Below are 27,579 nucleotides of genomic sequence, written 5' to 3'. Positions count from 1 at the left end.
AATTCTTCCTGTAATTTATAAACTGCTAGGCCCTGAGATAATCCAATGAAGAGGTGGCAGCCAGGTTGTAGTTTCCTGTAGTTGACGGTACATATCTATAATTGATCAATTCAAGGCTGCTGCAGTGCAGACTATGGGAGTGTGAACTGCAGAGTTTACCAAAGAATTGTGCTTTAACTGCCCCATGTGGACAGTGCTGGCGTGAACTAAAACGGGCCTGTTTGAAAAAGGACTATGTTAATGCAAACGAGGTACCTTTTAGTTCACGCCTGCAGCATCTACACAGGGCAGTTAGAGCTTGACTCTGGTGAGCTCTGCAATTCACACTGACATAGTCTGCACTACAGCGCTGTGTAGGCATGGCCTAAGTCTATAGTCTGTAGTCCAGTTCTCCTAGATTCCCTGCTGATACTAAATTCTAACACAGAAAACATTTATGGACATAGGCTGCTATGATCTCTGGGTGGATCGGAGACTCCATTCCATCCTGGCAGATGTTTACCTGGCTTTGGCTATATATGTCTTTGTCACCTCTGCTGATATATCTGGTCATGAGGCCATCAGCTCTTAGGAAATTGCAGGAGCCCAGAATGTTATAGCATATCTCCTCAGCAACACAGGCTACTGTGAGCACATCAGAGCTGTCCTCCACTCTCTACCCTGGTTTCCCATAGAATATCCAATCAAGTTCAAGGTCTCTGTCCCAATTGTCAAGACACTCAATGGCCTGGGCCCAGGCTCTGTGAAGACTGCCTAAAGTTCTGGAATGTGAACCTTGGTTGACAACTCTGCTCCTCAGGCACACTGGATCCTTCTACCACAGGGATAAAGCTAGTCTGTACAGGAGATGACACTGTCTCAGGAGTTAAGAACCATTGCGAACTTCACCACCAAGACACGCTTCTTTAACTTTGTTATAGCAGTGCGCATCCATTAAAAAAGACAACCCAAAACCAAAACAAAATACTATAATGTGTACACAGTTCTCCCTGCGAAGAGAGGAGGAGAGACCAAACCATGCGACAGAGAGTAGTCACTGTTTAATATGCTACTGGAAGGCACTCAGATGCTATGGTGAAGAGGGCAGTGTAAGACATAGAATAGAATAGAATAGAGGTGCTCATCCTTTATGTGGACGATGAAGAGCAACTTGAGGGAATGGGAAATCCTACCTAGCATCCCAACCTCAAGGGACATGAAGCGCACCACTAATGTATGTAGTACACAGAGCTCCACATATGCCAGCTTTGCAGTTTTCCAACATAACTCTGTACCCCAGACTCACCTATGCCTATCAGCATCATCTTTCTTGCTTGGGTTCAGCCAGCTGTTCTTCATCCACAAGCTGATGTCATTCAAGCACTGGGCCATCTTGGCATTGCGGTGTGGGTGTATGTGGTGAAGAATAGGTAGAGCTGAGTATCTTCCTCATTTTGCTGGTACTTTAGTCCATGTTGTCTGACCAGTTCACTTAGTGGCTGAAAGTAGATGCTGAATATGACCGGAGAGAGAACTGAACCTTGTGGAACTTTACAAATGAAGGGTTGAGTGGTGGAGGTGCACTTTTCCTTCTCTAATCTTTGGGTGCATCCTTTTAGGAAGAATTAAAACCATTTCAGCATATTCTCCTAGACCCCTGCCACGCCTCTCTTATGTGGGACCTCAAGATGGCTTTGCACTGAAAGCTCTCCAGCTTTCCATGGTTGCTCTTTAGCCTGCTGTATATACTTGAGCATAAAATCACTCCGCTTTTAGATGGGTCATTCATTTAAAAAAAATTTAAATGTAAAGCTGTGGAGAGTTGGGAGGGGCTTGGTTTGTACATGTGTATATATAATAACTAAATAATTATTTTGTTCTAAAATATATTTATAATGTCAGCATTTACAAATCTATTTCAGTTTAGGATCTAGGACTAAACAGCTTTAAAAAAGCAGTTCATTTTCAAAAACCCATCAGCTTGCTCTGATTTGTGAGAGAGAGGGAATTAAACACTGAGGAAATGATCCTTAATGGTCAGCTGTTTTTCTTTTTTTTTTTTAGTTTATTCCGTATTGTAAAATTCTGGAAACCTCAGAAAAATATTTTTTTCTTCTCCCTCAGAGGTCTTTAGATTATATTGACTTATTTGGGAAATTAGATTTGTCAGCTTTATTTCTGGTTGCTGTCTACATTAATTTTATAATTAAAAACCAAAGATGTGTGTCTAATATGTATGAGTCTATGAGAAGCATGAAGAGAACGTATGTTTGAGCTGTACAAAAGAAACAGTTTGATGAGTGTCAGCGTCACATTTCAGTGCAACAGTGGAAATGTATTTGGCAAAGCACTTGGAAAATGTCTAGGCCATCCGAGCATAAGCTCATGAATCTTAAAATTACCCTGAGAAGTTTATGTAGTTGCAATCGCTTTTTCTAAAGCATTCAAATATAAATCTAAATTACTGTGTCTTAGTCATGTGCCAAAGTGCTTTGCTCATTGTTGCATCTTATATTCAGTGATTTATTTTTATGGCTGGGCAGAAGTCAGGAAAATTCCTGCCCACCTACATCCTGTAATCTATATTTTCCCTGGCTCTTAGTGTTCAATAAATTTCAAGCCAGAGAAAATATGCATTGCACCCCCCCCTTTCCCTATATTCTACAATGTCTTGCATTACCATTTGCTAAATATATTCCAGCATGCTAGTTCGCTCATCTGCAGCTCCAAGAGTTGTGTGTTTTGCCTCCTCTGGAAGTGTCACAAATAAATCATTGCCTATAGATAAGGCTGCGAGTTTGTCACGGAAGTCATGGATTCCGTGACCTCTGTGACTTCTGCAGCAGCCGGTGCGCCTGGCTCAGGGGCAGCTCAGGCAGCCCCTGTGCCAGCCGCACTGGCCGCTGCTAGGGCAGTCTTGGGCCACCGCACCCTCTCAAACCAGCAGCACCAGAGTTTGGGTGTGGGAGGGGGTTGGGGCATGGGTCGGGGGTGAGGTGGGCTCTGGGCAATGCTCACCTGGGGCATTCCCTGGAAACGGCAACATCCCCCTCACTCACCTGCTAGGCAGAGGCATGGCCAGGCAGCTCTGTGCTCTGCCTCCCTGCAGAGCGCCAGCTTCGCAGCTCCCATTGGCCGGGAACCTCAGCCAATGGGAGCTGCGGGGGCAGTGCCTGCAGGCGGATGTCACCACTTCCAGGGAGCACCCCCAGGTAAGCACCACCCAGAGCCTGCCTCACCCCATCCCATGCCCCAACCCCCTCCACACCCAAACTCTGCTGCTGCTGGGTGGGGGACGGGGGGCGGGGAGGTGTGGAACCAGGTAGGGAGCCTTCCGGCCCCCCCAATGCCCCCCTCTCCCCCACCCAGCACCAGCGGGGGTCCCGGGCCTTGCACCACCATCCGCACCCTCCCCAGCACCCACCCAAAGTTTTAGTCACAGGTATTTTTAGTAAAAGTCATGAACAAGTCACAGGCTGGGAATTTTTGTTTACTGCCCCTGACCTGTCCACGACTTTTCCTAAAAATACCCATGACTAAAACGTAGCCTTACCTATAGGCCTCAGCTGGGGCACTGTTCGCTGCTGACCACTACCTTTAAGGAGCAGGGCTGGTTTTAAGGGCAAGCAGCAGGGAGGAGGTTTGCAGATTTAGGAGGATCCTTGCTACGGGAAAACCTGTTTAAAATGACAACATTTGCCAGATGTTCCCCTGTTTTACCGAATTCAGTCGGAAAGCTGAGGGGATACAGTGTAACACTCCAGTGGGCTGCAACTAAAAGGCTTCCACAAATCCAGGGCCCACTTGAAATAGTGCACAAGGCCTGCAGGTAGTTCAGGCATCTCACAACTGAACACTGGCTTTGATTGGGAGAGTTCAAAACAGAAGGATAAAATAAGCCACTGGTATATGTATTGTTCACTCATGCTCCAGAGCTCTCCGTTAGGGATGTCAGATTACAGTCATTGACAACTGGCTGTTGTGACCGGGCGTTTTCTAGTGGCCACATGTGTGAGAGGCCAAATTCTCTTCTGTTGCCCTGGCTTCACTTCAGTGACTGCCCTGGTGTATATCTGGTCCATGACACCAAAGACAACTGATCCATTCTTCTTGAAGAAAAGTTATGCTCCTGCTTCAGCTTGTCTGAATTCGGAATGAGAACTAGCCCCATATAAAATGCACATGGCAACCATCGTTCAAACAGGAGTAATCTGAACAAAGATTTAAATAGCTGTGAGCCGGTAGACTTTCATCTAGCAGGGCTAAATAACTGAGCAATTAGCCTTTCATCTTTCAGAACTAATTACTGGTGTGCATTTATATAAATCTTTATGGGTTCTCATTGTAATTGCTGGCTTCTTACTTCCTTGTAAGCTGGATGGATTGCCATTAACATGTAAATTTTCCCTATGCATGAGACTGTTATGTGGATTGACAGATATTTTTCCTTTGCAATTCCCTCTAAGACTGCCAGTAAAATAAACAGAAATTACATAATGAAAAAAATGAAAGGCACAATGTGTTGATGGGCAGGGCTGGCTCTAGGTTTTTTGCCGCCCCAAGCCAAAAAAAAAAGGGCCAGAGTGCCGCCCCTTGAAAAATGCCACCCCAAGCACGTGCTTGGTTTGCTGGTGCCTAGAGCTGGCTCTGTATGATGGGATAAGAACCCAAAGACCAGCTGGATGGTCTTGTCTGCAAACAAGACTGGATTGAGAGGGCTGGATTAGAAACTCACCTCTAGGGACTGCTTTAAAAGGCTCTAATTAAGCAATATTTTGTTTCGGAGTCTTATGTTTGTGTCACACCAACAGAGCCCGATCGTCGGCAGGCGGGATTGAACCTGGGCCTGCTGGAGCTAAATGCATGAGCCTCTACTGCATGAGCTAAAAGCAATAGGCCTGTTAGCTAAGAGTGTAGAGCAGACTCATTAATCTCGCTCTAAGTGGTCTCGGTGCCACTAGATGGGACAGGACACCACACCCAGGATACATTTGGATGCCTGAAATTCATACTTCAGTGCTTGAAATGCAAAAAAAAATCCCAGTATTATGAAACTGTAAATTCTTCATTCCCAAGGGCCAAATCCTGACCTCAGCTGCACAAGCGCAAGTCCCATTGACATCAACAGCATAGTATTGAAAAAACTCAATGACATTTTTCATTGATTCGTGACTGAGTAAATAATTCAAAATAAAGCTTTTAATGCAATCTTGAAGTAATAAAATTATGTGATGCAGCACAGTTGCCCAATATGCAGATGGCTGACTGAAACTGAGGGGTTTTAAAATTATTACAACTACTTACGGTATCTATCGATAAAGTCAAAATAAAGACTTCATGTTCAATTTTGGATGGAGGGAGAATTCCACAATTAATGACACTTCCCAATTAATATCTACTCCTCCAAAACCTAATAATAACTTGGTGGAGCAAATGTTACGAATACAGGGGCTGTGGGCCCTATCCTGAAGTGTTTATTCAGGGCTAAATCCACAAAAAGCTAGATTTGCTCAGCGTTGCAACATGTAACCTTTAGGTGTCCTGCAGCCAAGTGGAACCCACAGTGGGTGAGTTAGGTGTCTGGGTTCCTCAGTGCATGAGAAAGGGAATCACGGACGCAAACAAGCTGAGCGGGGAGGGGGGGATGTGGCACCTAAAGTAGTCAGTAGAAAATGCCAAATGTAATTAGGCGCCTAACTCTGGGCTGGTGGGATGTGCCTATCTCCACTTGAGATTCACAACTAGACTGCCTCCACCACGGCGTTAGGCTGCTAAGCCAGGTCAGCCCTTTCTCATGAAAAAACAGAGAGAACAAGAGCACCTCCCCTCCCCCACATGATAGAGGACTTTATCAGCAGAAATGTAGGCAGGATTAGGTAGAAGATGAGCAGGGGTTGTGAGGACCTCTCTGGCACCTAAATATTAGACTTAAATGCCTAAGTCCCTTTGCAGGTCTACCCTTCAGCCCCTATTCAGATTAAATTCCGGTTATTGGTGGCTTAGGTGAAAGTTTTGACTGAGTAAGGACTTTAGGCTCAGGCATTTGATAGGCTATATGCATCATGCTGCTCCTGATAGGAGCCCTGATTTGTTCCTTTCAGTCACTGGTTCTCTTGCTTTTACATTTTTCTTTTCTCAGACATCAACGTGCTCAAAACTTAGAGGACTGTGGCTTAGACAGACCTGTATGTTGTCATGTAATAAAACTTATTACTAAAGAGTTATTACTAAGGCTAAGATTTCCTCATGGATATTTTTAGTAAAAGTCACGGACAGGTGACAGGCAATAAAGAAAAATTCACGGACTCCCATGATCTATCCCTGACTTTTACTAAAAATTGCCGGGACAAACAGGGAAGCTGTGGAGTCCCCACACCATGGCAGCTGGGCAGCTGCGGGGGCCCGAGCTCAGAGCTCCGGGGCCCCCATTGCCAGTGGGGGCCTAGAACTCCAGGGTCCCCCATTGCCCGCAGCTCAGAGCTGCAAGGTCCTCCTGTCACCTACGACTTGGAGCTGCGGGGTCTCCCTGCAACACAGCAGCTGGGAGCTGTGGGAGGGGCCCATGGTGGCCAGGAGCTGCAGGGTACCCCCACCGCCCGCAGTGGCTTGACGTTCCTGGGGCCCCCAATGCTGTAGACTGAAGTCACGGAGGTCTCTGGAAGTCATAGATTCCACGACTTCTGCGACCTCCATGACAAAATCATAGCCTTAGTTATTACTACTAAATTATTTTCTTCAGACTTGGTACAAAGTAGCAGTTTCCAAACATTCTTAAGAAAAAGGTCTTGGAGCTCACTCATAGCATTGTGCTGGTGTTGGCTCCTGCTTAGCAGCAAGACAGAGTTAGCACATCAACAGTTACTTTCTTTGTTATATAGCTCTTGGCAGTATACCATTTGGCTAGGTTCTTCTGGGCTTTTGTTTCATTTTTTTGACAAACATAGTTAGCAAGTCGTATACTGTTTGTTTCCCAATGCATCAAATAAGGAGAGGTAATGAAAACCTTATTTCAAGTTAGTTACACAGAAAAACAGTAGCATTGATCCTTCCAGTCTCCCAGCAAGGGACTCTTTTGCAACCTTCCAAAAGCTGTGACTTACTTAGAGTCAGGAACTTAATTTTCTTTCTGAATAATATGCCCTATGTCCTGTTTAGGCTTGGAGACTACAAGAAGCTTGATCTAAAAGGGTAAATGCCTTGATTGTCATTTAGGGTACATCTACACGTCAACAAAAGACCTGCACTGCAACGCGCTGGGTCAGCTGACTTGGTCTGGTGGGGCTCAGGTTCCCAGGCCTAAAACGTCCAGTGTAAATGTTCAGATGTGGGCTGGCGTCTGGGCTCTGAAACCCTGTGAGGGGAGTGGATCTCAGGGCTCCATCCCAAGCCTGAATGTTTATACCACTATTTTTAACCCCGTGAGTCCAACTCAAATGACCTGGGCCCTGAGACTTGGTGCCATGAGTTTTTTTATTGCAGTTTAGTCATACCCAGAAAGTCATGTTTTAATTATCTATGGAATCTTCAAAAAATATATTTGTTTCTCCAATTACATCTAAAGCTGACTATCAAACTTGTTTTAAAATTTTCAGTAGACAATATTATGAGGTCCAAATTCTCCCCTTAGTAAGGCCTGATCTAAAGCCTATTGAAGTCAATGTGCAAAGCCTTCTACTGGCAATTTAGATAGGCCCTGATTCAAAGCCTAGTGAAGCCAATGGAAGGCTTTCTCATCAATTCAACCCTTCTTGATGCCAATGAGGATTCCACGGGTGTATAACCAAGGGAAAAAATTGGCCCCTATCCAAATGTGTTTGTCCAACTAAATATGACAGTGCGTGTGTGCTATTCATATAAATGATAGTAGGGACCCTCACTTCCTAATAAGCATGGCCAAGAATATTTCAGTGATCATCTGACCAATTGCCATGACACTGTAGTCATGGTTTCCTTTCACAAATGGATCTTAAATAGAGCTGTAGAAAATTTGGCTGTTCCATTTCCATCATCCAGTTCTGGTTCACCTGGGTTGATACTCCTGAGTTTTGCTCTGAACTTTCGATTTAATGGACCCCCAAAACTCAAAGTGCAAGCCAAAAATGCCAAATGGTGCCTAGTCTTTCTTGATATGATGCCAGGCCATGGAGTATGCCTTCCCAAAACTCTAGAGCTTGACTGGCAACTCAAACCAAGTTCTCCAAAAATATTTGCAAATGACTGTGAACCTTAAGTTGATTTTGAAAGAAATTTAAAAAACGTTTATCTCCATGGGGTTTTCACCCTCCCCATACATACATGGGATCACATCCCCATCTTTGCTGTTATGTAGCCAAGTTGTACATATTTAACTTTTTTCTAAGGTCAGTCAAGGGGAAGGAGTGAGCTGCAAGAAAAGACATAATTACAATTTTGGATTGCCCTTCTAGTTCTCTGTGCTAGCTTGTGTTTTAGGAATGCCTCTGAAGGTTAGAGAGGTTTTTCTTTAGACTATAGAAATGCTGTCAAAAATAGTGTTATTGTGGGGGACTCTCTTTTTTCCTTCTTTTAATGGAGTGGGGCTTTTTTTTCCCCCAAACAAAATTTCTCCAAAACATTTAAGGTCATTTCTGAGGAGCACCAGTAAATTTGCCTCTTCACCTGGTATTCTTGTGCTTGAACGAAAACCGCTGCTGGATGGCTCAGGAGACTGATAATAGCCTAATGTGTGATACATTTGTAGGTTGCTGGTTCAAATCTAGCCCTGATTGATTGTGACTAAGAGTTATAACTCACAGATGTTATATGGCATCAAAGCAGTTCAAAGTGTATACAAATGGCTCCCTGGTCTGTAATTTGCACAAATTGGGCAAAGATTTAATGGGCCTAGAAAGAAGATGACTGTCTCATCACTACAAGTGATTGCTGCATGTCTTGGCTGGGGCAGTGTTAGAATCTTGAACTGCTGTTGTCTACCCTATTTTGTGGGTAAACACTAACTGGGTGGGTAACAGGACCGTCAATCCGGCATCTGTCAGAGGCAGTAAATTCACTTTAGAAAAATCCCCGCTGCTGAGCTACCATCTGGCTTCATTTTTATCAGTGTGTTTTACTGTGTTTAATAGTCTTTGCTAAATCTCCTCATTAAACAATTCCTACCTTGTTCTTTGGATAGGCAATTCCGATAAACAATTCAACAGTGGGCAAGTGGGTCTAGGACTACTGATTTGGTACAATAATCCACTAGTCATTTGTCGCCGGAGACCAGAGTTCAAATGCTGATCTGATCACAAATGAGTTTGATTGTCTCCACCCAACCACATTTATGTGCATGAGAACATGACCACTTTCAGACTGTGTGGTTAAGAGAGGCCCACAAACAGCAACTCATAAAGGATGAGCACTGGAAAAGCTGTGAGATACTTGTACAAGCCCTGACTGAATGTCTGGCTACTAGTCACCCTCTTAGGTGAGCAATTTATTCATTTACTAACCTTTGCAAAAGAAATATTTTTAGTATGTTAACAAAGTATCACCTGAACCTAGCAAAGAACTAGAGAATCTTTGGGTTTTCTTACAACAGCAACTGCCTGTGTGTAACTCTTCTGCCAGGCCAAGTTGATAGCAGCAAGGGCCGGGTTCAGTACACAGGGGTTCCCTCTCATCAAAGCAAATGCAAAACTGGCTCGAGCCCCCACCCAGTGACCTGGAAAAATCTTACACACCCCCTGGGCGCTTCAAAGAGGCAATACTTCCCCTCTCGCAAGCACAGAGTCTCGGTGTAGCAGAGAATCTTTAATAACATGAGGTAAACGACATCAGCATTAAATTGGGGAAACACCACAACTAGTGTTCATTAACCAAACCATGAGCTAAGACCCACCCCAGCAAATTGGGCCACATCCTTTCCCTCAGGTTCTTGAGTCCCAGAACCCAAACGTCTCTTGAGTCCAGCAATCCACAAATCACCCAAAGTTCAAAAAGTCCAGCCCCAGAGTTCAAAAGTTCATCTGCAGAGTGTTGCTCCCCAGTCTGGCTAAAATGTGCCTGTGTGTGGGGGGAAAGAGGTAAGGGACACCTTATGTGTAGCTGAAGCTGACTGCCCCACAGGGGGGCAGGGTGGAGCTCATCCTGACTCTGCTTACATGTGTATTGGAAGGTATGCAGATCCGTTCATCTCTGGGATGGGGCTAACTCTGGAAAGGTTTTGGAATGTTCACATTTGGGAGGAATCATAGAAAGGCCAGAGGCCCAGACCCTCAGCGGCATTTAGGCAACAAACTCCCATTGATTACAGTGGAGTTAGGTGCCTAAATACCTTTGAGGAACTAGCCAGTTACTGAATTAAACTAAATTTATAAATAGTACCCAGTGCACACATATGGAGAGAAACACACACAAATTTAGTCAATACAGATATACTTTGTAAGAAATGTTATCAAGGGAAAAAGTCTGCTCTCCTGGCCCCTTTTAGTTCATTGTAGACTTCAGAGTTGACCTCATTTGGCTGTAGTTTTTGTTTTCTTTTTGGACAGAGTGCCAGGATTTTGACAAATTCCCTCTGGTCTCTATTTTTAATCCCATTTTCTGGTGTTTCACTGCTGTGCTTCCTTTCCTCTTACACCGACTGTTCTATGTTCTCTCTTGTGGCATGCGAATAGGCTTTTAACATCAGCAATCAGCACTATAGAGTGTAGGAGTTCTCCTTCCTTCGCCCCAAATAGGAAAGAAAATCAAACATACTCACCAGGGAATAAGAAGTAAACCACTCGTGGGACCAATCTGTAAAATCTTCAGCATAAGATTGCTCACACTAGAATGGGTTTTCAGTGGAACAGCCTATCAGACCTCGCTAACTATATAATGCTGTATAGGATGTGTGTGTGGCTTTAATTCAGTATTTCAAGGGGTGCTAGCTAAAATTTGTTAGGGTTTGTCTACATGGGGAAACTGACCAGCACAACTATTCCAGAGTAACTATTCTACCATGAGCCTTCTGGAAGAGCTCCCCATGCAGACACTCTTATTTTCAGACAGCTATAGTACTTTAAATTCAAACTCTACCCCATTTCAGAATAACTTCCTTTTATAAACAATCCCTTAGCTAACTTGTTCTAAAGAACACGTTTTGAAACGCTAATGTAGACAAGGCAGTCTAAACTTTAACACCCTAGGGCTTAACACAATCCACTTAGCATGAGTTAAAGGCAGTGTGCCTTGTTTACATAAGACTTTTAAAAGGCATTAATTGGAATGTGTTAGCTGACATGTGCTAATAACAAGCATTTTAATCCTAGCCTAGATAAGGCTTGTGCTATTTCATTCCTAGAAGTACCTGAGATGACCAACTAATAATCTCTGATGCTCAAGATTCAATTACCCCTTTCTTGGCATATGTAACTGAAAATACCATGCCATTATCTAGCCCTTTTAATAGAGTACAAATCCTGAAGTCCATTCTTAGCCCTTACACAGGCAAAACTAACGTTGGCTTCAGGAGAAATTCAGTCTACACATGCATATTGTTCAGGGGAATAATGTATGCTCAGTCAAATACATAGATGACCTAATAGCTATTTCTTTGAATTACACTATTGACATTTGTGAAAAGATGCTAGTTTCTTAAGAATAAGAGACAGAAGAGTGAGTAGGAGTAAGGAGATGAGTTTTTACCTCTGTAATGCATTGGTGAAATACTGAGTACAGTTCTGGTGTCCATATTTTTAAAATGATGTTGAAAAATTGGAGAGGGGCCAGAAAAGAGCCACAAAAATGATTTGAGGGCTGGAGAAAATGCCTTACAGTGAAAGACTGAAAGAGCTCAATTTATTTAATCAAAAAGAAGAGTGAGAGGTGACTTGATTAGAGTGTGTAAGTAAAGGGCTCTTTAATCTAGCAGAGAAAGGCATAAGGGGAACAAGTGGCTGGAAACTGAAGCCAGACAAATTCCAATTAGAAATTAGACATACTTTTTTTAAGGTGAGGTTGATTACCTGCTGGAACAGCCTACCAAGGGGAGTGGTGGATTCTCCAGCGCTTGATGGCTTTCTGGAATATATGCTTTAGCCAAACTCTCGCCCATCCACCCTGTGAGGAGCTGGCTTTCATAGAATCATAGAATCATAGAATATCAGGGTTGGAAGGGACCCCAGAAGGTCATCTAGTCCAACCCCCTGCTCGAAGCAGGACCAATTCCCAGTTAAATCATCCCAGCCAGGGCTTTGTCAAGCCTGACCTTAAAAACCTCTAAGGAAGGAGATTCTACCACCTCCCTAGGTAACGCATTCCAGTGTTTCACCACCCTCTTAGTGAAAAGTTTTTCCTAATATCCAATCTAAACCTCCCCCATTGCAACTTGAGACCATTACTCCTCGTTCTGTCATCTGCTACCATTGAGAACAGTCTAGAGCCATCCTCTTTGGAACCCCCTTTCAGGTAGTTGAAAGCAGCTATCAAATCCCCCCTCATTCTTCTCTTCCGCAGACTAAACAATCCCAGCTCCCTCAGCCTCTCTTCATAAGTCATGTGCTCTAGACCCCTAATCATTTTTGTTGCCCTTCGCTGGACTCTCTCCAATTTATCCACATCCTTCTTGTAGTGTGGGGCCCAAAACTGGACACAGTACTCCAGATGAGGCCTCACCAGTGTCGAATAGAGGGGAACGATCACATCCCTCGATCTGCTCGCTATGCCCCTACTTATACATCCCAAAATGCCATTGGCCTTCTTGGCAACAAGGGCACACTGTTGACTCATATCCAGCTTCTCGTCCACTGTCACCCCTAGGTCCTTTTCCGCAGAACTGCTGCCTAGCCATTCGGTCCCTAGTCTGTAGCGGTGCATTGGATTCTTCCATCCTAAGTGCAGGACCCTGCACTTATCCTTATTGAACCTCATCAGATTTCTTTTGGCCCAATCCTCCAATTTGTCTAGGTCCTTCTGTATCCTATCCCTCCCCTCCAGCGTATCTACCACTCCTCCCAGTTTAGTATCATCTGCAAATTTGCTGAGAGTGCAATCCACACCATCCTCCAGATCATTTATGAAGATATTGAACAAAACCGGCCCCAGGACCGACCCCTGGGGCACTCCACTTGACACCGGCTGCCAACTAGACATGGAGCCAGTGATCACTACCCGTTGAGCCCGACAATCTAGCCAGCTTTCTACCCACCTTATAGTGCATTCATCTAGCCCATACTTCCTTAACTTGCTGACAAGAATACTGTGGGAGACCGTGTCAAAAGCTTTGCTAAAGTCAAGAAACAATACATCCACTGCTTTCCCTTCATCCACAGAACCAGTAATCTCATCATAAAAGGCGATTAGATTAGTCAGGCATGACCTTCCCTTGGTGAATCCATGCTGACTGTTCCTGATCACTTTCCTCTCATGTAAGTGCTTCAGGATTGATTCTTTGAGGACCTGCTCCATGATTTTTCCAGGGACTGAGGTGAGGCTGACTGGCCTGTAGTTCCCAGGATCCTCCTTCTTCCCTTTTTTAAAGATTGGCACTACATTAGCCTTTTTCCAGTCATCCGGGACTTCCCCCGTTCGCCACGAGTTTTCAAAGATAATGGCCAAGGGCTCTGCAATCACAGCCGCCAATTCCTTCAGCACTCTCGGATGTAACTCGTCCGGCCCCATGGACTTGTGCACGTCCAGCTTTTCTAAATAGTCCCTAACCACCTCTATCTCCACAGAGGGCTGGCCATCTTTTCCCCATTCTGTGATGCCCAGCGCAGCAGTCTGGGAGCTGACCTTGTTAGTGAAAACAGAGGCAAAAAAAGGCTGTGGAGAAATTCAGCCCAAATCTACCCACTGTGGTATCTCCGTTTCCCCCATCATCACACAGCCATGAATGGATTTAGTCTAGGAGGCAGGGTCAGCATTAGCCCCATTTGGCAGGTGGGATCGAGGGCACACAGAGGTGAAGTGACTTTCCCAAGGCTAAGCAGGGAGTCTGTGGCAAAGCAGACAATCAAACCCAGAACACCTGAGCCCGAGGCCTGTGCCTTAACCACTAGGCAACCTTCCCACCCAAGGAGGGGGGACCTCCTCTGCCACTTTGAGTGTGTGGGTGGGAGCAGGCACTGGACTGAGCCACCAGGAGATGGGGAGCAGAGAGAGATGGGAAAAGGGACATGGGTGGGAAGCAAGAAGGGGGAAACATCAGGAAGGGGAGCAAGGACTTAGTGAAGAAACAAGAGAAAGGAAAAGGGGCAGGGAGAGCGAAAGGAAGGGAGAAGAGAAAGGGGCAGGGAGAGGGGAAAGATGCTCCACTGCTCGTCCCTCCCATCCACCTTCTTCCCACAGCCATCAGTGGCCTCAGCTCCCAGACAGGCCCTAAGCAGCTGTGAAGCCCAGAGCAAACATAATGTCTTTAAACTGGGATGTTAGTGAAGACAGCTTGTAGCTGAGTGTAATGATTTTACTATACATTCATGATAATGTAATGCTATATTTCATTACTATTTTAATAATGATTACATTGTTACGATGCCAATGATAGACACACATTCAATAACCGAATATGAAAGATGTGTATAAATATGCTGAAAATTGCCAATTTTGGGGGGAGGCTGAGCTCCCCCCCCAAACACACACACACCTCTCCTTCAAGACAGGCGAGGCAGAAAGGAGTGAGCAGTGAGCAGGAGGTGCTCAGGGGAGAGGATGTAAGAGGAGGGGGCAGAGCGGGTGCAGGAAGAGGTGGAGTGGGGCAGAGTGAGGGCGGGGCCTTAGGGAAGGGGGCGGAGCCGGGATGGGGCACCCACTGGCAAAAACCAATGTGTGTAGTTGGGATTATTTTTTCTTTGCACTTATCAATGCTGAATTTCATCTGCCATTTTCTTGTCCAGTCACCCAGTTTAGTGAGATGCCTATCTTTGCAGTCAGCTTTGGATTTAACTATTGCATAATTTTGTATCCGCTGCAAACTTTGCCACGTTACCTTTCACTCTCTTTGCAGATCATAGCTTAATACATTGAACAGCACAGGTCCCAGTACAGATCTTGTGGGGCCTCTCTCCATTGTGAAAACTGACCATTTATTCCTACCCTTTGGTTCTTATCTTTTAACCAGATATTGATTCAGGCGAGGACCTTCCCTCTTATCCCATGACTGCTTACTTTGCTTAAGAGCATTTGGTGAGGGACCGTGTGAAAAATCCAAGTGCAATATGGGTATGACTACAATGCAGCTAAACACCTGCGGCTGGCCCACGCCAGCTGACACAGGCTCACAGGGCTTGGACTGAGGGGTGATGAAGTGAGCTGTAGCTCACGAAAGCTCATGCTCAAATAAATTGGTTAGTCTCTAAGGTGCCACAAGTACTCCTTTTCTTTTTGTTTAATTGCAGTGTAGACATTCGGGCTCAGGCTGCAGCCTGGGCTCTAGGACCCTGCGAGGTGGGAAGGTCCCAGAGCCCAGGCTGCAGCCCAAGACTGAACATCTACACTGCACTTAAACAGCCCCCTAAGCTTGAGATCTATAGGCCAATCAGGCAGAGCGGTATTTGAACCTATGTCTCCCACATCCCAGTGAGTACTCAAACTATTAGGTATAAATTGTGGGGGGGGAGTCACCACCACTGTGACCCAACTACATCTTAATGCCAACTGGCAAGGGCTTAACAGGAATGTCCTGATTCTGGTATGAATATTCTGGTTGACTAAAGAATATCATGTGAGGTCTTAAATGGAAGCTGGGTGGGGGGTGTCTCATTGCTAACATTGTGAAATGTAGGTACAGATACTATGGAAGGAGTTAGGTGTATATATACTGCAAATATGTTTGAGGGTCTGTATCAAGGCACAGGTGAAAAACAGGTTGCCCTCCGGGAAGGAGATCAGATAGGTATAGCTCTCTGGTGGGATGTAAATGAAGCATTGCAAGTTTACACAATGGATGTCCATTTACATACAGGTTTCAGAGTAACAGCCGTGTTAGTCTGTATTCGTAAAAAGAAAAAAGAAAAGGAGTACTTGTGGCACTTTAGAGACTAACCAGTTTATTTGAGCATGAGCTTTCGTGAGCTACAGCTCACTTCATCGGATGCATAGCATATTGTGGAAACTGCAGAAGACATTATATACACACAGAGACCATGAAACAAAACTTCCTCCCACCCCACTGTCCTGCTCGTAACAGCTTATCTAAAGTGATCATCAAGGGAGGGCCATTTCCAGCACAATCAGCAATATTGTTAACCTATCCAACTATACTCTCAGCCCAGCAGAAGCAGCTGTCCTATCTCGGGGTCTCTCCTTCTGCCCCTCCACCCCCTCGAACATGATACAGTTCTGTGGTGACCTAGAATCCTATTTTCGACATCTCCGACTCAAGGAATATTTCCAAAATACCTCTGAACAACATAATGATCCACAGAGGCCTGCCTACCAACATTACAAAAAGAAGGATTCTAGGTGGACTCCTCCTGAAGGTCGAAACAGCAGACTGGACTTCTACGTAGAGTGCTTCCGCCGACGTGCACGGGCTGAAATTGTGGAAAAGCAGCATCACTTGCCCCATAACCTCAGCCGTGCAGAACACAATGCCATCCACAGCCTCAGAAACAACTCTGACATCATAATCAAAAAGGCTGACAAAGGAGGTGCTGTTGTCATCATGAATAGGTCGGAATATGAACAAGAGGCTGCTCGGCAGCTCTCCAACACCACTTTCTACAAGCCATTACCCTATGATCCCACTGAGAGTTACCAAAAGAAACTACAGCATTTGCTCAAGAAACTCCCTGGAAAAGCACAAGATCAAATCCGCACAGAAACACCCCTGGAACCCCGACCTGGGATATTCTATCTACTACCCAAGATCCATAAACCTGGAAATCCTGGGCGCCCCATCATCTCAGGCATTGGCACCCTGACAGCAGGATTGTCCGGCTATGTAGACTCACTCCTCAGGCCCTACGCTACCAGCACTCCCAGCTACCTTCGAGACACCACTGACTTCCTGAGGAAACTACAATCCATTGGTGATCTTCCTGATAACACCATCCTGGCCACTATGGATGTAGAAGCCCTCTACACCAACATTCCACACAAAGATGGACTACAAGCCATCAAGAACACTATCCCCGATAATGTCACGGCTAACCTGGTGGCTGAACTTTGTGACTTTGTCCTTACCCATAACTATTTTACATTTGGGGACAATGTATACCTTCAGATCAGCGGCACTGCTATGGGTACCCGCATGGCCCCACAGTATGCCAACATTTTTATGGCTGATTTAGAACAACGCTTCCTCAGCTCTCGTCCCCTAACGCCCCTACTTTACTTGCGCTATATTGATGACATCTTCATCATCTGGACCCATGGAAAAGAAGCCCTTGAGGAATTCCACCATGATTTCAACAATTTCCATCCCACCATCAACCTCAGCCTGGTCCAGTCCACACAAGAGATCCACTTCCTGGACACTACAGTGCTAATAAACGATGGTCCCATCAACACCACCCTATACCGGAAACCTACTGACCGCTATTCCTACCTACATGCCTCCAGCTTTCACCCTGACCACACCACACGATCCATCGTCTACAGCCAAGCTCTGCGATACAACCGCATTTGCTCCAACCCCTCAGACAGAGACAAACACCTACAAGATCTCTATCAAGCATTCTTACAACTACAATACCCACCTGCGGAAGTGAAGAAACAGATTGATAGAGCCAGAAGAGTTCCCAGAAGTCACCTACTACAGGACAGGCCTAACAAAGAAAATAACAGAACGCCACTAGCCGTCACCTTCAGCCCCCAACTAAAACCCCTCCAACGCATTATTAAGGATTTACAACCTATCCTGAAGGATGACCCAACACTCTCACAAATCTTGGGTGAAAGGCCAGTCCTTGCCTACAGACAGCCCCCCAACCTGAAGCGAATACTCACCAACAACCACATACCACACAACAGAACCACTAACCCAGGAACCTATCCTTGCAACAAAGCCCGTTGCCAACTGTGCCCACATATCTATTCAGGGAACACCATCACAGGGCCTAACAACATCAGCCACACTATCAGAGGCTCGTTCACCTGCACATCCACCAATGTGATATATGCCATCATGTGCCAGCAATGCCCCTCTGCCATGTACATTGGTCAAACTGGACAGTCTCTACGTAAAAGAATAAATGGACACAAATCAGATGTTAAGAATTATAACATTCATAAACCAGTCGGAGAACACTTCAATCTCTCTGGTCACGCAATCACAGACATGAGGGTCGCTATCTTAAAGCAAAAAAACTTCAAATCCAGACTCCAGCGAGAAACTGCTGAATTGGAATTCATTTGCAAATTGGATACTATTAATTTGGGCTTGAATAGAGACTGGGAGTGGCTAAGTCATTATGCAAGGTAGCCTATCTCCCCTTGGTTTTTTGTTTTTTTTTTCCTACAAACCCCCCCCCCCCAAGACGTTCTGGTTAAACTTGGATTATTGCTGTGCACATTGTAAGATGAGCTATTGCCAGCAGGAGAGTGAGTTTGTGTGTGTGGTTTTTGGAGGGGTGTGTGTGTGTGTGTGGGGGGGGTGGCGGTGGTGAGAAAACCTGGATTAGTGCTGGAAATGACCCACCTTGATTATCATGCGCATTATAAAGAGAGGTTTCAAAGAGGGATGGGCTATTACCAGCAGGAGAGTGAGTTTGTATGTGTGTCTGTGGGGGGGGGGCGGGGAGAAGGGTGAGAAAACCTGGCTTTGTGCTGGAAATGGCCCTCCCTTGATGATCACTTTAGATAAGCTGTTACGAGCAGGACAGTGGGGTGGGAGGAAGTTTTGTTTCATGGTCTCTGTGTGTATATAATGTCTTCTGCAGTTTCCACAATATGCTATGCATCCGACGAAGTGAGCTGTAGCTCACGAAAGCTCATGCTCAAATAAACTGGTTAGTCTCTAAGGTGCCACAAGTACTCCTTTTCTTTTTTCTTTTTACATTTACATACAAAGTCAGATGTTAACAAAGAGCTCTGAAATTAACAGGGAAACAGCACATATGAAAAACAAACCATGGAGGTTAGCCTGTCTCTGAGTACAGACAACAAACTTTAGGAGTATATGTTGCCAGCCAAAAAAGACCCCCGCCCATCCAGCACCTAGGAAGTAGATGGGTAGTGCATTTACATTAATAAAAATGGGCTCTCGGCCAATCTTGATTGAAAATATTGCAATGTTTGGATGAGCTAATCTTCTTTAGGACATTAACTGGCTTAGTCTCTAGAAAAGTGCTTTATGATGTTTGATATGTAACCATTTGTTTCCAATATCCTTCCTATCTCCTGACTGTCAAGACTTTGATAATGTTCTTGTTTGCACTATAACTATATCTCAGTGCTGTGGTGTTAAGCAAAGTGCTAGTCCTGAGCTGAATCTTACAAGCTGGTGTGTATACTGGTCCTTTAGGAACAGGAAGCTTGTTAGTTCTGTGAGTAGCCAAAGCCAGGGGCTGGTTATCACAGGGGAATGCTTCAAAGGGACTCAGGGGTTGGAGGACACCTATTGATAGCCTGCAAGACAAAGTGAGGGTTGGTGAAACCCAGAAGAGAGTGCTTGAGGTGCTAGCGGGGGGGGGGCAGGGGGGCGGGTGTCACAGGGTGACTCACAGTTCTGGGTACCACAAGAGACATCACAATCACTTTCCTCCATGCTTTTTTATGAGAAAGGACTGACCTGGCCTAGCTGCCAAAGTCTAGGAGAGCAAGTTCATGGCTGAGAATCCCGAATGGAAGGAGTGCTCCAGCCTGCAGTTAGGCACCTTAACTCCATTTGAGGAACATGGCATTTCCTATTGGCTAGCTTAGATGGCATCCTGCTCAGCTTGCTGGTGTCTGTGAATCCAATTTTTAGGTGCTTAACTCTGCCCATGCATTGTACAGGAGCCTGGCTGCTTAGCTCAGGGCTGTGAATGCCACTATGTGGCAGGGTGCCTAATCTTTAGGCATTGCAATGCCAAGGTCCCCTTTGTGAGGCTAGCCTTTGGGGGACAAACTTAGGGCAATATCGGTAGGCACCCCCACACTGTTGTGCACAACGAAAGAGGAAAAAAGCAGATCTTATGCCACTGCATAGAAAATAGCTGGTAAAAGCCACATACGCAACAAGCTATCAAACAACTAGATGCATCTGTGACACTCCCATTTCAGCATGAGAAGGGTAGCATATGATAAATAAGAGCCAGTCATACAGCTGACTAGGGATATTAATGGAAGTGCAAAACAGATCAGCACAGGGCACTTTTTTACTATAGAAATCTTTATGCTCAAAACTATTATTGATTAAAAAGGGGAAAAAATTACATGACTACAGTTTTGAGTTAGTTAAACAATCTCAAATGCTTTTGCATAAGTGTTTTCAGCTTTAGACTGCATAATATTTACTGTACATGAAAACCAAATGGAGTGTGGCTTTGTATGGGATGTTCACTAAATCTGAGCCTAGCTATTCCTAAGTGAGTATGATGGCATGGGAGTTGAGAACATGAAAGTTTAGTCTGAGATACACATTTCATTAAACAATTGGGTTTCACTATGCAACAGCGCATGAGTTCACATTAGAAAAACATAGTGTGGCAGGGGATAATACAGTTTTCAGTAAACAACAAATACTTTGTTAGTGTAAAATGCACTTCATTTTCAAGTGGGCACTTTGTACTCTGCCTCAAGCACCAAGGTTGCATCGTAGCTGCACAGCAAAACACTGCAAAATGTGAAATGTATGGCTTTGTTTTTGTTTGTTTAAATACCTTGCTGCTTGGCTAGATATGTTTAAAACAAAATGAAATCTGTTCAGTTTGTAAAAGCACAATCTTCACCTTGGAGCTTCCTTCGGTGCTAATTTTAATTCCTTTGATTTAATCTAATATTACAGTCTCTTCTTTGATTCAGTACTCAACACATTTCATCGGGAGGTTTGCAATAGCTGGCTTTGGTGGAAGGAGGGCAAACAGTGACAGACACCTTTTGGATTTGTAACAATTCAGAAACATCAGAAGAATAACTTGTAAAAACAATCTGGTAGAAGTCAAATTTATTGAAAAAAAATTAATATATTTGCTATAAAATCCTTAACAGTAATGAACTGAATATTTATTTTGATGCATAAACCTGAATGTTACATACCAAATACAATACAGTAACACTGGTTTCTTTCTTATTTACATATTTATGAAAATTGATATGCAACCCATGTTAAAGGAACTTATAATGAGGAATAGTTACATTAGAAAAATAATATTCTTGATAAAGCATTCTCGAGGAGTCCAATCACATTTTCAGGCCTCTTTCAATAAGGCAAAAATCCCTGGAACAGCATAAAACTTAATTTACAAAAGACAATAACTGTTCAGACACATCTTCAAGTTTTCTTTTGGGATAATTTTTCTCACTGTACAATTACTTACTTAATGGAAAGACTTTCAGGAACATAACGTAATGATTTCTGCTATATATTACATATACATTGCTGTAGCTTAGCAACCATAACTAGGCAATCTTTTCCCTTATCCATTTGCTCAGTGAGCTATTCTTAGATGTAGCATGTTAATATCTTGACATCGTGATGACTGTCTTCAGTGGTATCTTCAGTTTTCATAGGTCACATTTTAAAATATTTTATATTTTTATTTTTAGGAACTGGTGCACAACCACATTTCCACTCACAAGAGAACGTCACAAATGTAACTAAAATTAGGCTTGGATAACTCTGAAAATGTACATCCGTGTGCCAAAACCAAATTTCATACTTTAATACTTTGTAACCCTGCCATGCTTTAGGAATTCTTCTTCTGCATACTTCTTTACTATTCACAGTCAGGTAGTTTTAATTCCTTCAAAGGCACAAAACTTCCACCTCTTTTCCAATGTTGCTCCTACACCAGTGAACTCTTGTTTAAACATGCGTGGCAATCTCATCAAAAGCATTTCTATTTCATTTGCAGAGATCTGTGAAAGAGAGGGAAAAGCAAAAATACAGTGAGAAACAATTGGGTTATATTTAAGAAATAGGAAATTTAGAGAATACACGTAGAAGAAACATTTTCTAGGTCAACTAAAAATCCCAGCATTTCTTTTTGAGAGTTTATAACATTTTATGCCATCTACAGATAGATCCATATTCCCACTATGGTATAGAATCATTGAAATGTAGGGCTGGAAGGGACCTCAGGAGGTCATCAAGTCCAGCTCCCTGCACTGAGGCAGGACCAAGGAAACCTAGACCATCCCAGAACCTGTTCTTCAACTTCTTATCCAACCTGTTCTTCAACTTCCAGTGAGGGGATTCCAGCAGCCTATTCCAGAGCGTAACTACCCTTGTAGTTAGAAAGTTTTTCCTAATATCCAAATCTCCCTTGCTGCAGATTAAGCCCATTGCTTCTTGTCCTAGTTCAGTGGCCTCCTACTCAGTTTAGACATTTCTCAGAAATTCAGTTCTGGAAGAAATATTACTTGGGGTAGGGTCAGGGAAGGATAGGTTGTGCCTGCCCTTTGTACCATTGGGCCTGGAAGAGGAAGCATGAAGGGGACTTGCATAGTCACCAGAGCTCCTGGAAGAGAATCCCACACAGTACAGACGAGTATAGCAGCTAGCCTGCCCTCAAAGACAATGCAGTCTACTGAACTTCCACCATTGTTCCTCCTCCCATCACATAATCCCTCCTCCTACCCCTAAATGGCCTATCTTCCCCAATGGGGTTCTGGACAGCACCTTGTTCATGGCCACAAGCTAGTAGAAAGCACATGGAATGCTCCCTATATTGCATGTGGAGAATCGCCCACACCCTCTAGTATTACCCAAAATCTATGCCATGGTAAGCTATGACATACAGACACTGAATCTGATTCTGAGCTCACTCACCCTATTTATACATCACTACCTGCAGTTATTTCTGATGTGCACAGGTGGAAGTGAGAACAAACTCAACCATATTATCAGTTTGTTTGCAGAAATGCTCTAAGATGCAGTAGATACATGCTAATCAGGCAGCTTTGCTGTCTTTATTATGGGACTGTCCTAAAAATAAACCCTGCAGCTTTGTACTAAATTAATGGTATGCTAGTGGTCAGCCCTTTTGTTAACATTAACTCCACACATCTGAATCTCCTGACTCTAACACAAATGTAAATTCCCTGCAGCATGGGTCTTGCTTTTTGTACCTGGACTGGCATTATAAAAGAACAACAATATATAACCGGAAGAGATACCACTGCTAGGCTGTTATCATTGCATAACATTTACTTTAGTCTCTCTAAGAAGTGTATATACTTTAACTGGTCTTGAGGTTCAGCACTCTAATTTTCTTGAAAAAAACATAAAATATTAATTTTACTTTTTGGTTTCCACATTTTTGATTAAATAAGCCTTCCTTGGTAAAGGTTTGGTCAGTCACTTTCAGCTAAGCTAAAATGTAGAAGCAGTATTTAAAATAGTTTACTTCATAAACTATGGTTAAATTTAGCAGGTAACCATTAAGGGCCAGATTGCACTGAACCCTGTTTGGAATGCAAGTGGTGTGCGAGGACAGGGCCACAGTCCTGGTCCCTGAGCTCTCTTGAGCACAAGGACTCTACAGGGCTAATGGTCACAGTGGGCCAGGGCCTTCTCCACATTGGCAAGAGGAGCTGGTGTGATCCTGTATGATTGAAATATGACCATTTATGTCATTAATATTGCCACTGTTAGACAATTACACCAAACTGTATACAAAGTATGTCATGTAAGGTATCAATGGAAAAGTTACAATTTATCAAATATGATTATCCTGTTTGTATGCATGTATCATCTGTGTCTAAAGTTATGAATATTGACTATGTACCAGTATTTCAAATGTGTTTGCTCCTATAGTAACACCGAGAAGGAAGGTTAATCCAGTCTAGCCAGCACATTGTGAATAGCTCATTCAAGTTGATGGCCCATTAAAGAACACGTAACTCTCACAATGGGCCATAGAAGCACCCGGTGAGCCTTCCTGTGGATGCTTTAACCAGAATATGGGTAATGGTTGCTCCTATCAAAGCATGCAAGTGCATGTGACTTGCTCATATGACCCTGGACTCCATCTTGTGCCTGTAATTTTCCACAAACTAAGACTCAAAGCAGTCCCGCCACATGGGAGAGCGTATAAAGGACCCTGAAAGCATCACCATTTTGTCTCTTTCCTGCTCTGATCTTTGGACTATGGATTTACACTAAAAGGAGCATATTGACTATAGACTGAGGACCTTCCAATCTTTTGGAAGTTCCAGGAGACTTTGCAAGCCATAAATCTGTAACATCACTGCTACAAACCTGATCCAAGAACTTTGCAATGATTGTATGTATATGATTTCTTTGACCATTTTAACTCTCTCCTCTTATAAATAAGCCATTAGATATTAGATACTAAAGGATTGGTAACAGCATGATTATTGGGTAAGATCTGAGTTATATACTGACCTGGCTATGTGGCTGATCTCTTGGGATTAGAGGACCCTATATGTGATGAAATTGGTTTTCAGTAACCACTCATCATAGAGTCCAGTGTCTGGGTGGTGAAACAAGGGCTGGAATGCCTAAGGAGACTGCATTTCTGACTTCTTGTTAACCAGTGTGGTGAGACAGAAGTTTACTTTTGTTACTGGCTTGGTATAATTTAATAATGGAATAACCACCGGTTTGGGGTGAGTCTGCCCTATTTCTCAGCTGTTTGTCATGAACCTTGGCATTCTCAGCTGTGACCCACTGAGGCACAGTGACAGCTGGTCCCCTGCAGGTTAAGAGCTCTATGGTACACTGCCTGAGGATTTGGCAGCAGTCCCAGAGCTCTAGGAGGCATTGTTTCTGCCTCCATGTCACTCAAAATCTTTGTACATTTGGTGAGCTATGTGAGCAGGTCACCTCAGTCAAGTTTCTAGTTGGAAAGATTTACCCAAAAAACAAAAATCAGCATGACAGTGGTACCCTTGCAGAATCAGCGAAGAGGCCAAAAACAGAATGACCATGGAAACTGTTCCATCTTGGTCCTCCAGGTGTCTATTCTGGGTCAGTGGTAAGGCACATGGTATGGGAGAAAATAAAATCTGAATAGACAAGAATAATTAATAAGGTAAAATATGTATTTTAAAAAATGAAAATGGGCAAAAATAAATTAAAATTACATTAGAATAGTGAAGTGCAGTATAAATTCAGCTTCTTTCCCTCAGATACCACCAATAAAATAGAGGCCATAAGAACAGCCGTACTGGGTCAGACCAGTGGTCCATCTAGCCTAGTATCCTGTCTTCTGACAGTGGCCAATGCCAGGTGCATCACAGGGAATGAACAGAACATGGCAATTTATTGGGTGATCCATCCCATCGTCCAGTCCCACTTCTGGGCACTCAAAAAACTGGGACTCTCAAAATCTGCTGTCCCCCCTGCTCACTCTGCTTGTATTCTGTCCCACTTCTTCCCACCATTGGTCTTTGTCTTTTTAGACTGTAAACTCCTTGTGTGCAGCGGTTGTGTCTTCCTGTGTGTTTGTACAGCATTTAGCCCAAAGGAGCTTGAATACTGACGGGGGCCTCTGGGCACGATCATAATACAAAAAATAATGGGGAAATGCGTACTGCTGCTGCTTCCTGTGCAACAGATTTGTTATTCACAGCAGTATCCTCCAGTTCTGTGGACAACAGGTTTATTACAAATCTATTTACTATCAGTACTAGCACATGACTATGGGAGTATTGTTCATTTTCAAAGCACTTTACCAACAGGAAGTACACAAATTAAGCCTCACCACACCACCCCAGCAAGGTAAGAAAATATTAGCCATACCCCTTTATTTTCCCAAAGGGGAGACTGAGGCAGAGTTTAAGTGATTTGCAGAAAAGTGCCAGAGAGAGTCAGTGTAAGGGCCAATCAATCTACAGCCAAAACAAAATCTGCTACATATTTTTCTTACTTCTCATCAGAGTAATTGCTAACAAGTTACTTTTGGGTAACGTGTGAGTTGCACAGCGAGACTGCAGCCAACCTGGGTACTATGACATGATCATTCCTGCTTAGGTTAGTAATGACAAGGTATCCATGGAAAGTAAATGAAATTAATCTCTGAGATTACATCTCAGGATCACATTATTAAAAAGAAAAGGAGGACTTGTGGCACCTTAGAGACTAACCAATTTATTTGAGCATGAGCTTTCGTGAGCTACAGCTCACTTCATCGGATGCATACTGTGGAAATTGCAGAAGACATTATATACATTATATATATATATCTGTATATATAATGTCTTCTGCAATTTCCACAGTATGCATCCGATGAAGTGAGCTGTAGCTCACGAAAGCTCATGCTCAAATAAATTGGTTAGTCTCTAAGGTGCCACAAGTCCTCCTTTTCTTTTTGCGAATACAGACTAACACGGCTGTTACTCTGAAACCTGTCATTATTAAAAAGTAATTGGTTACTACTGTCAGTCACTTCAGAAGTAAACTCATCCGGCCAAATCCTGCAGTCCACATTTATTATCTGGCACTGATGTAGCCCTGCAAATTTAAACAGCCCTTTACAGAAAGGGAGAGAGATGAAGGTCCATTCCATGAGAGTTTACAACCTAAGTGTCTGACCCTGTCGCCCTTACTCGTGTGAATGCTCCCAGTGAAGTCCATGAGACAATTTGTGTGAGTAAAGGTTGCAGCACTTGGCCTGAATTAAACACAGGAAATGATTCCAACCGGCAAGTGGGAGACGGAAAAGAGGCATAAGTGGTACAACAAATACCATTCTGAACTGTGGTATGTGGCACACAGATCCTGTATTTTAAATATTGATAATTAAGCAGGAGTGGCCAACCCTGGGAGAGGACAGCAGTTGAAACCTAATCAAAAGCAGTGGGTATTACAAAGGGATTTGAAAGATGCGTGAGGACGCTTGGCTGACTGGCAGAGCGAGTATATGCCAGAGATTTGGAACAGCGTGAAAAGAGGCACAAAAGCATGACTGCGAGAAGATATGGAGCATCAAAGCACAGCATTAGGCGAGGAGTGTGGGGGAAAGAAGGGGCTGAGATCTAAGTGCCTTGGAAGTCAGGACCAGGAATTTGAATTCGATACAGAAAGAAATACGTCATCACTCGGATTTGTACAACTCTGTAATGAAAACACAGCCATCCAGTTACCCAGCCCTACCCTGCACCCATCTCCTTCAGGACAAGAGAAAAATGATGGCCTGTGATGTGCTGACAAACAGGCTGTTATGGCAGGAAGCGAGTTGCAAAGGCTCAGGGCCCTGCCAGCTCCCTTTTCTCTCTCACACTAATGGGGCTCTTGCTAAGGCATCTCCACTAATCTCTACCTTGCACTATTTTGCATGGAGGCCACGAAAGGGTTCTAGGGAGGGGTGGCATAGTCAGAGCAGAAGGAAAGGAACGTTAACTGGGCTACAGTCCGAATGTTAGATAGATTGAAGAGGGGAGAGTCCAGGAGGACAGGAAGTGGGAGGTTATTGCAGTCAGTTGAAGTCAATAGTATAAGGGGTGCAGGATTTGACCCATAGTATGTAACTAGTTACTTGTATCTCAACAACCACATATGCAAATCATTGTTAAGTGCCTAATGTCTGCTTGTATTTTATAGCCACA

At 43.9% G+C, this 27,579-nt stretch overlaps 1 protein-coding gene across 2 annotated transcripts in view; it reads right to left on the bottom strand.

The window, feature by feature from the left end:
* Positions 1–21,127: 21,127 nt before the first annotated feature.
* The window catches only part of ENOX1 (ecto-NOX disulfide-thiol exchanger 1), a 499,678-nt gene continuing 493,226 nt past the window's right edge, over positions 21,128–27,579 (bottom strand). For both annotated transcript variants that reach the window (XM_074961330.1, XM_074961339.1), the window contains one exon: positions 21,128–21,924. In XM_074961330.1, coding sequence (XP_074817431.1) covers positions 21,793–21,924 — 132 coding nt within the window. In that variant the 3' untranslated portion in view covers positions 21,128–21,792. The remainder of the gene's footprint in view (positions 21,925–27,579) is intronic.

The sequence above is a fragment of the Natator depressus genome, chromosome 1 (assembly GCF_965152275.1).
Source record: "Natator depressus isolate rNatDep1 chromosome 1, rNatDep2.hap1, whole genome shotgun sequence".
Taxonomy (NCBI): Eukaryota; Metazoa; Chordata; order Testudines; family Cheloniidae; genus Natator; species Natator depressus.
Note: the sequence above shows the minus strand (reverse complement) of the source record. Positions and strands in the feature narration are given on the sequence as shown.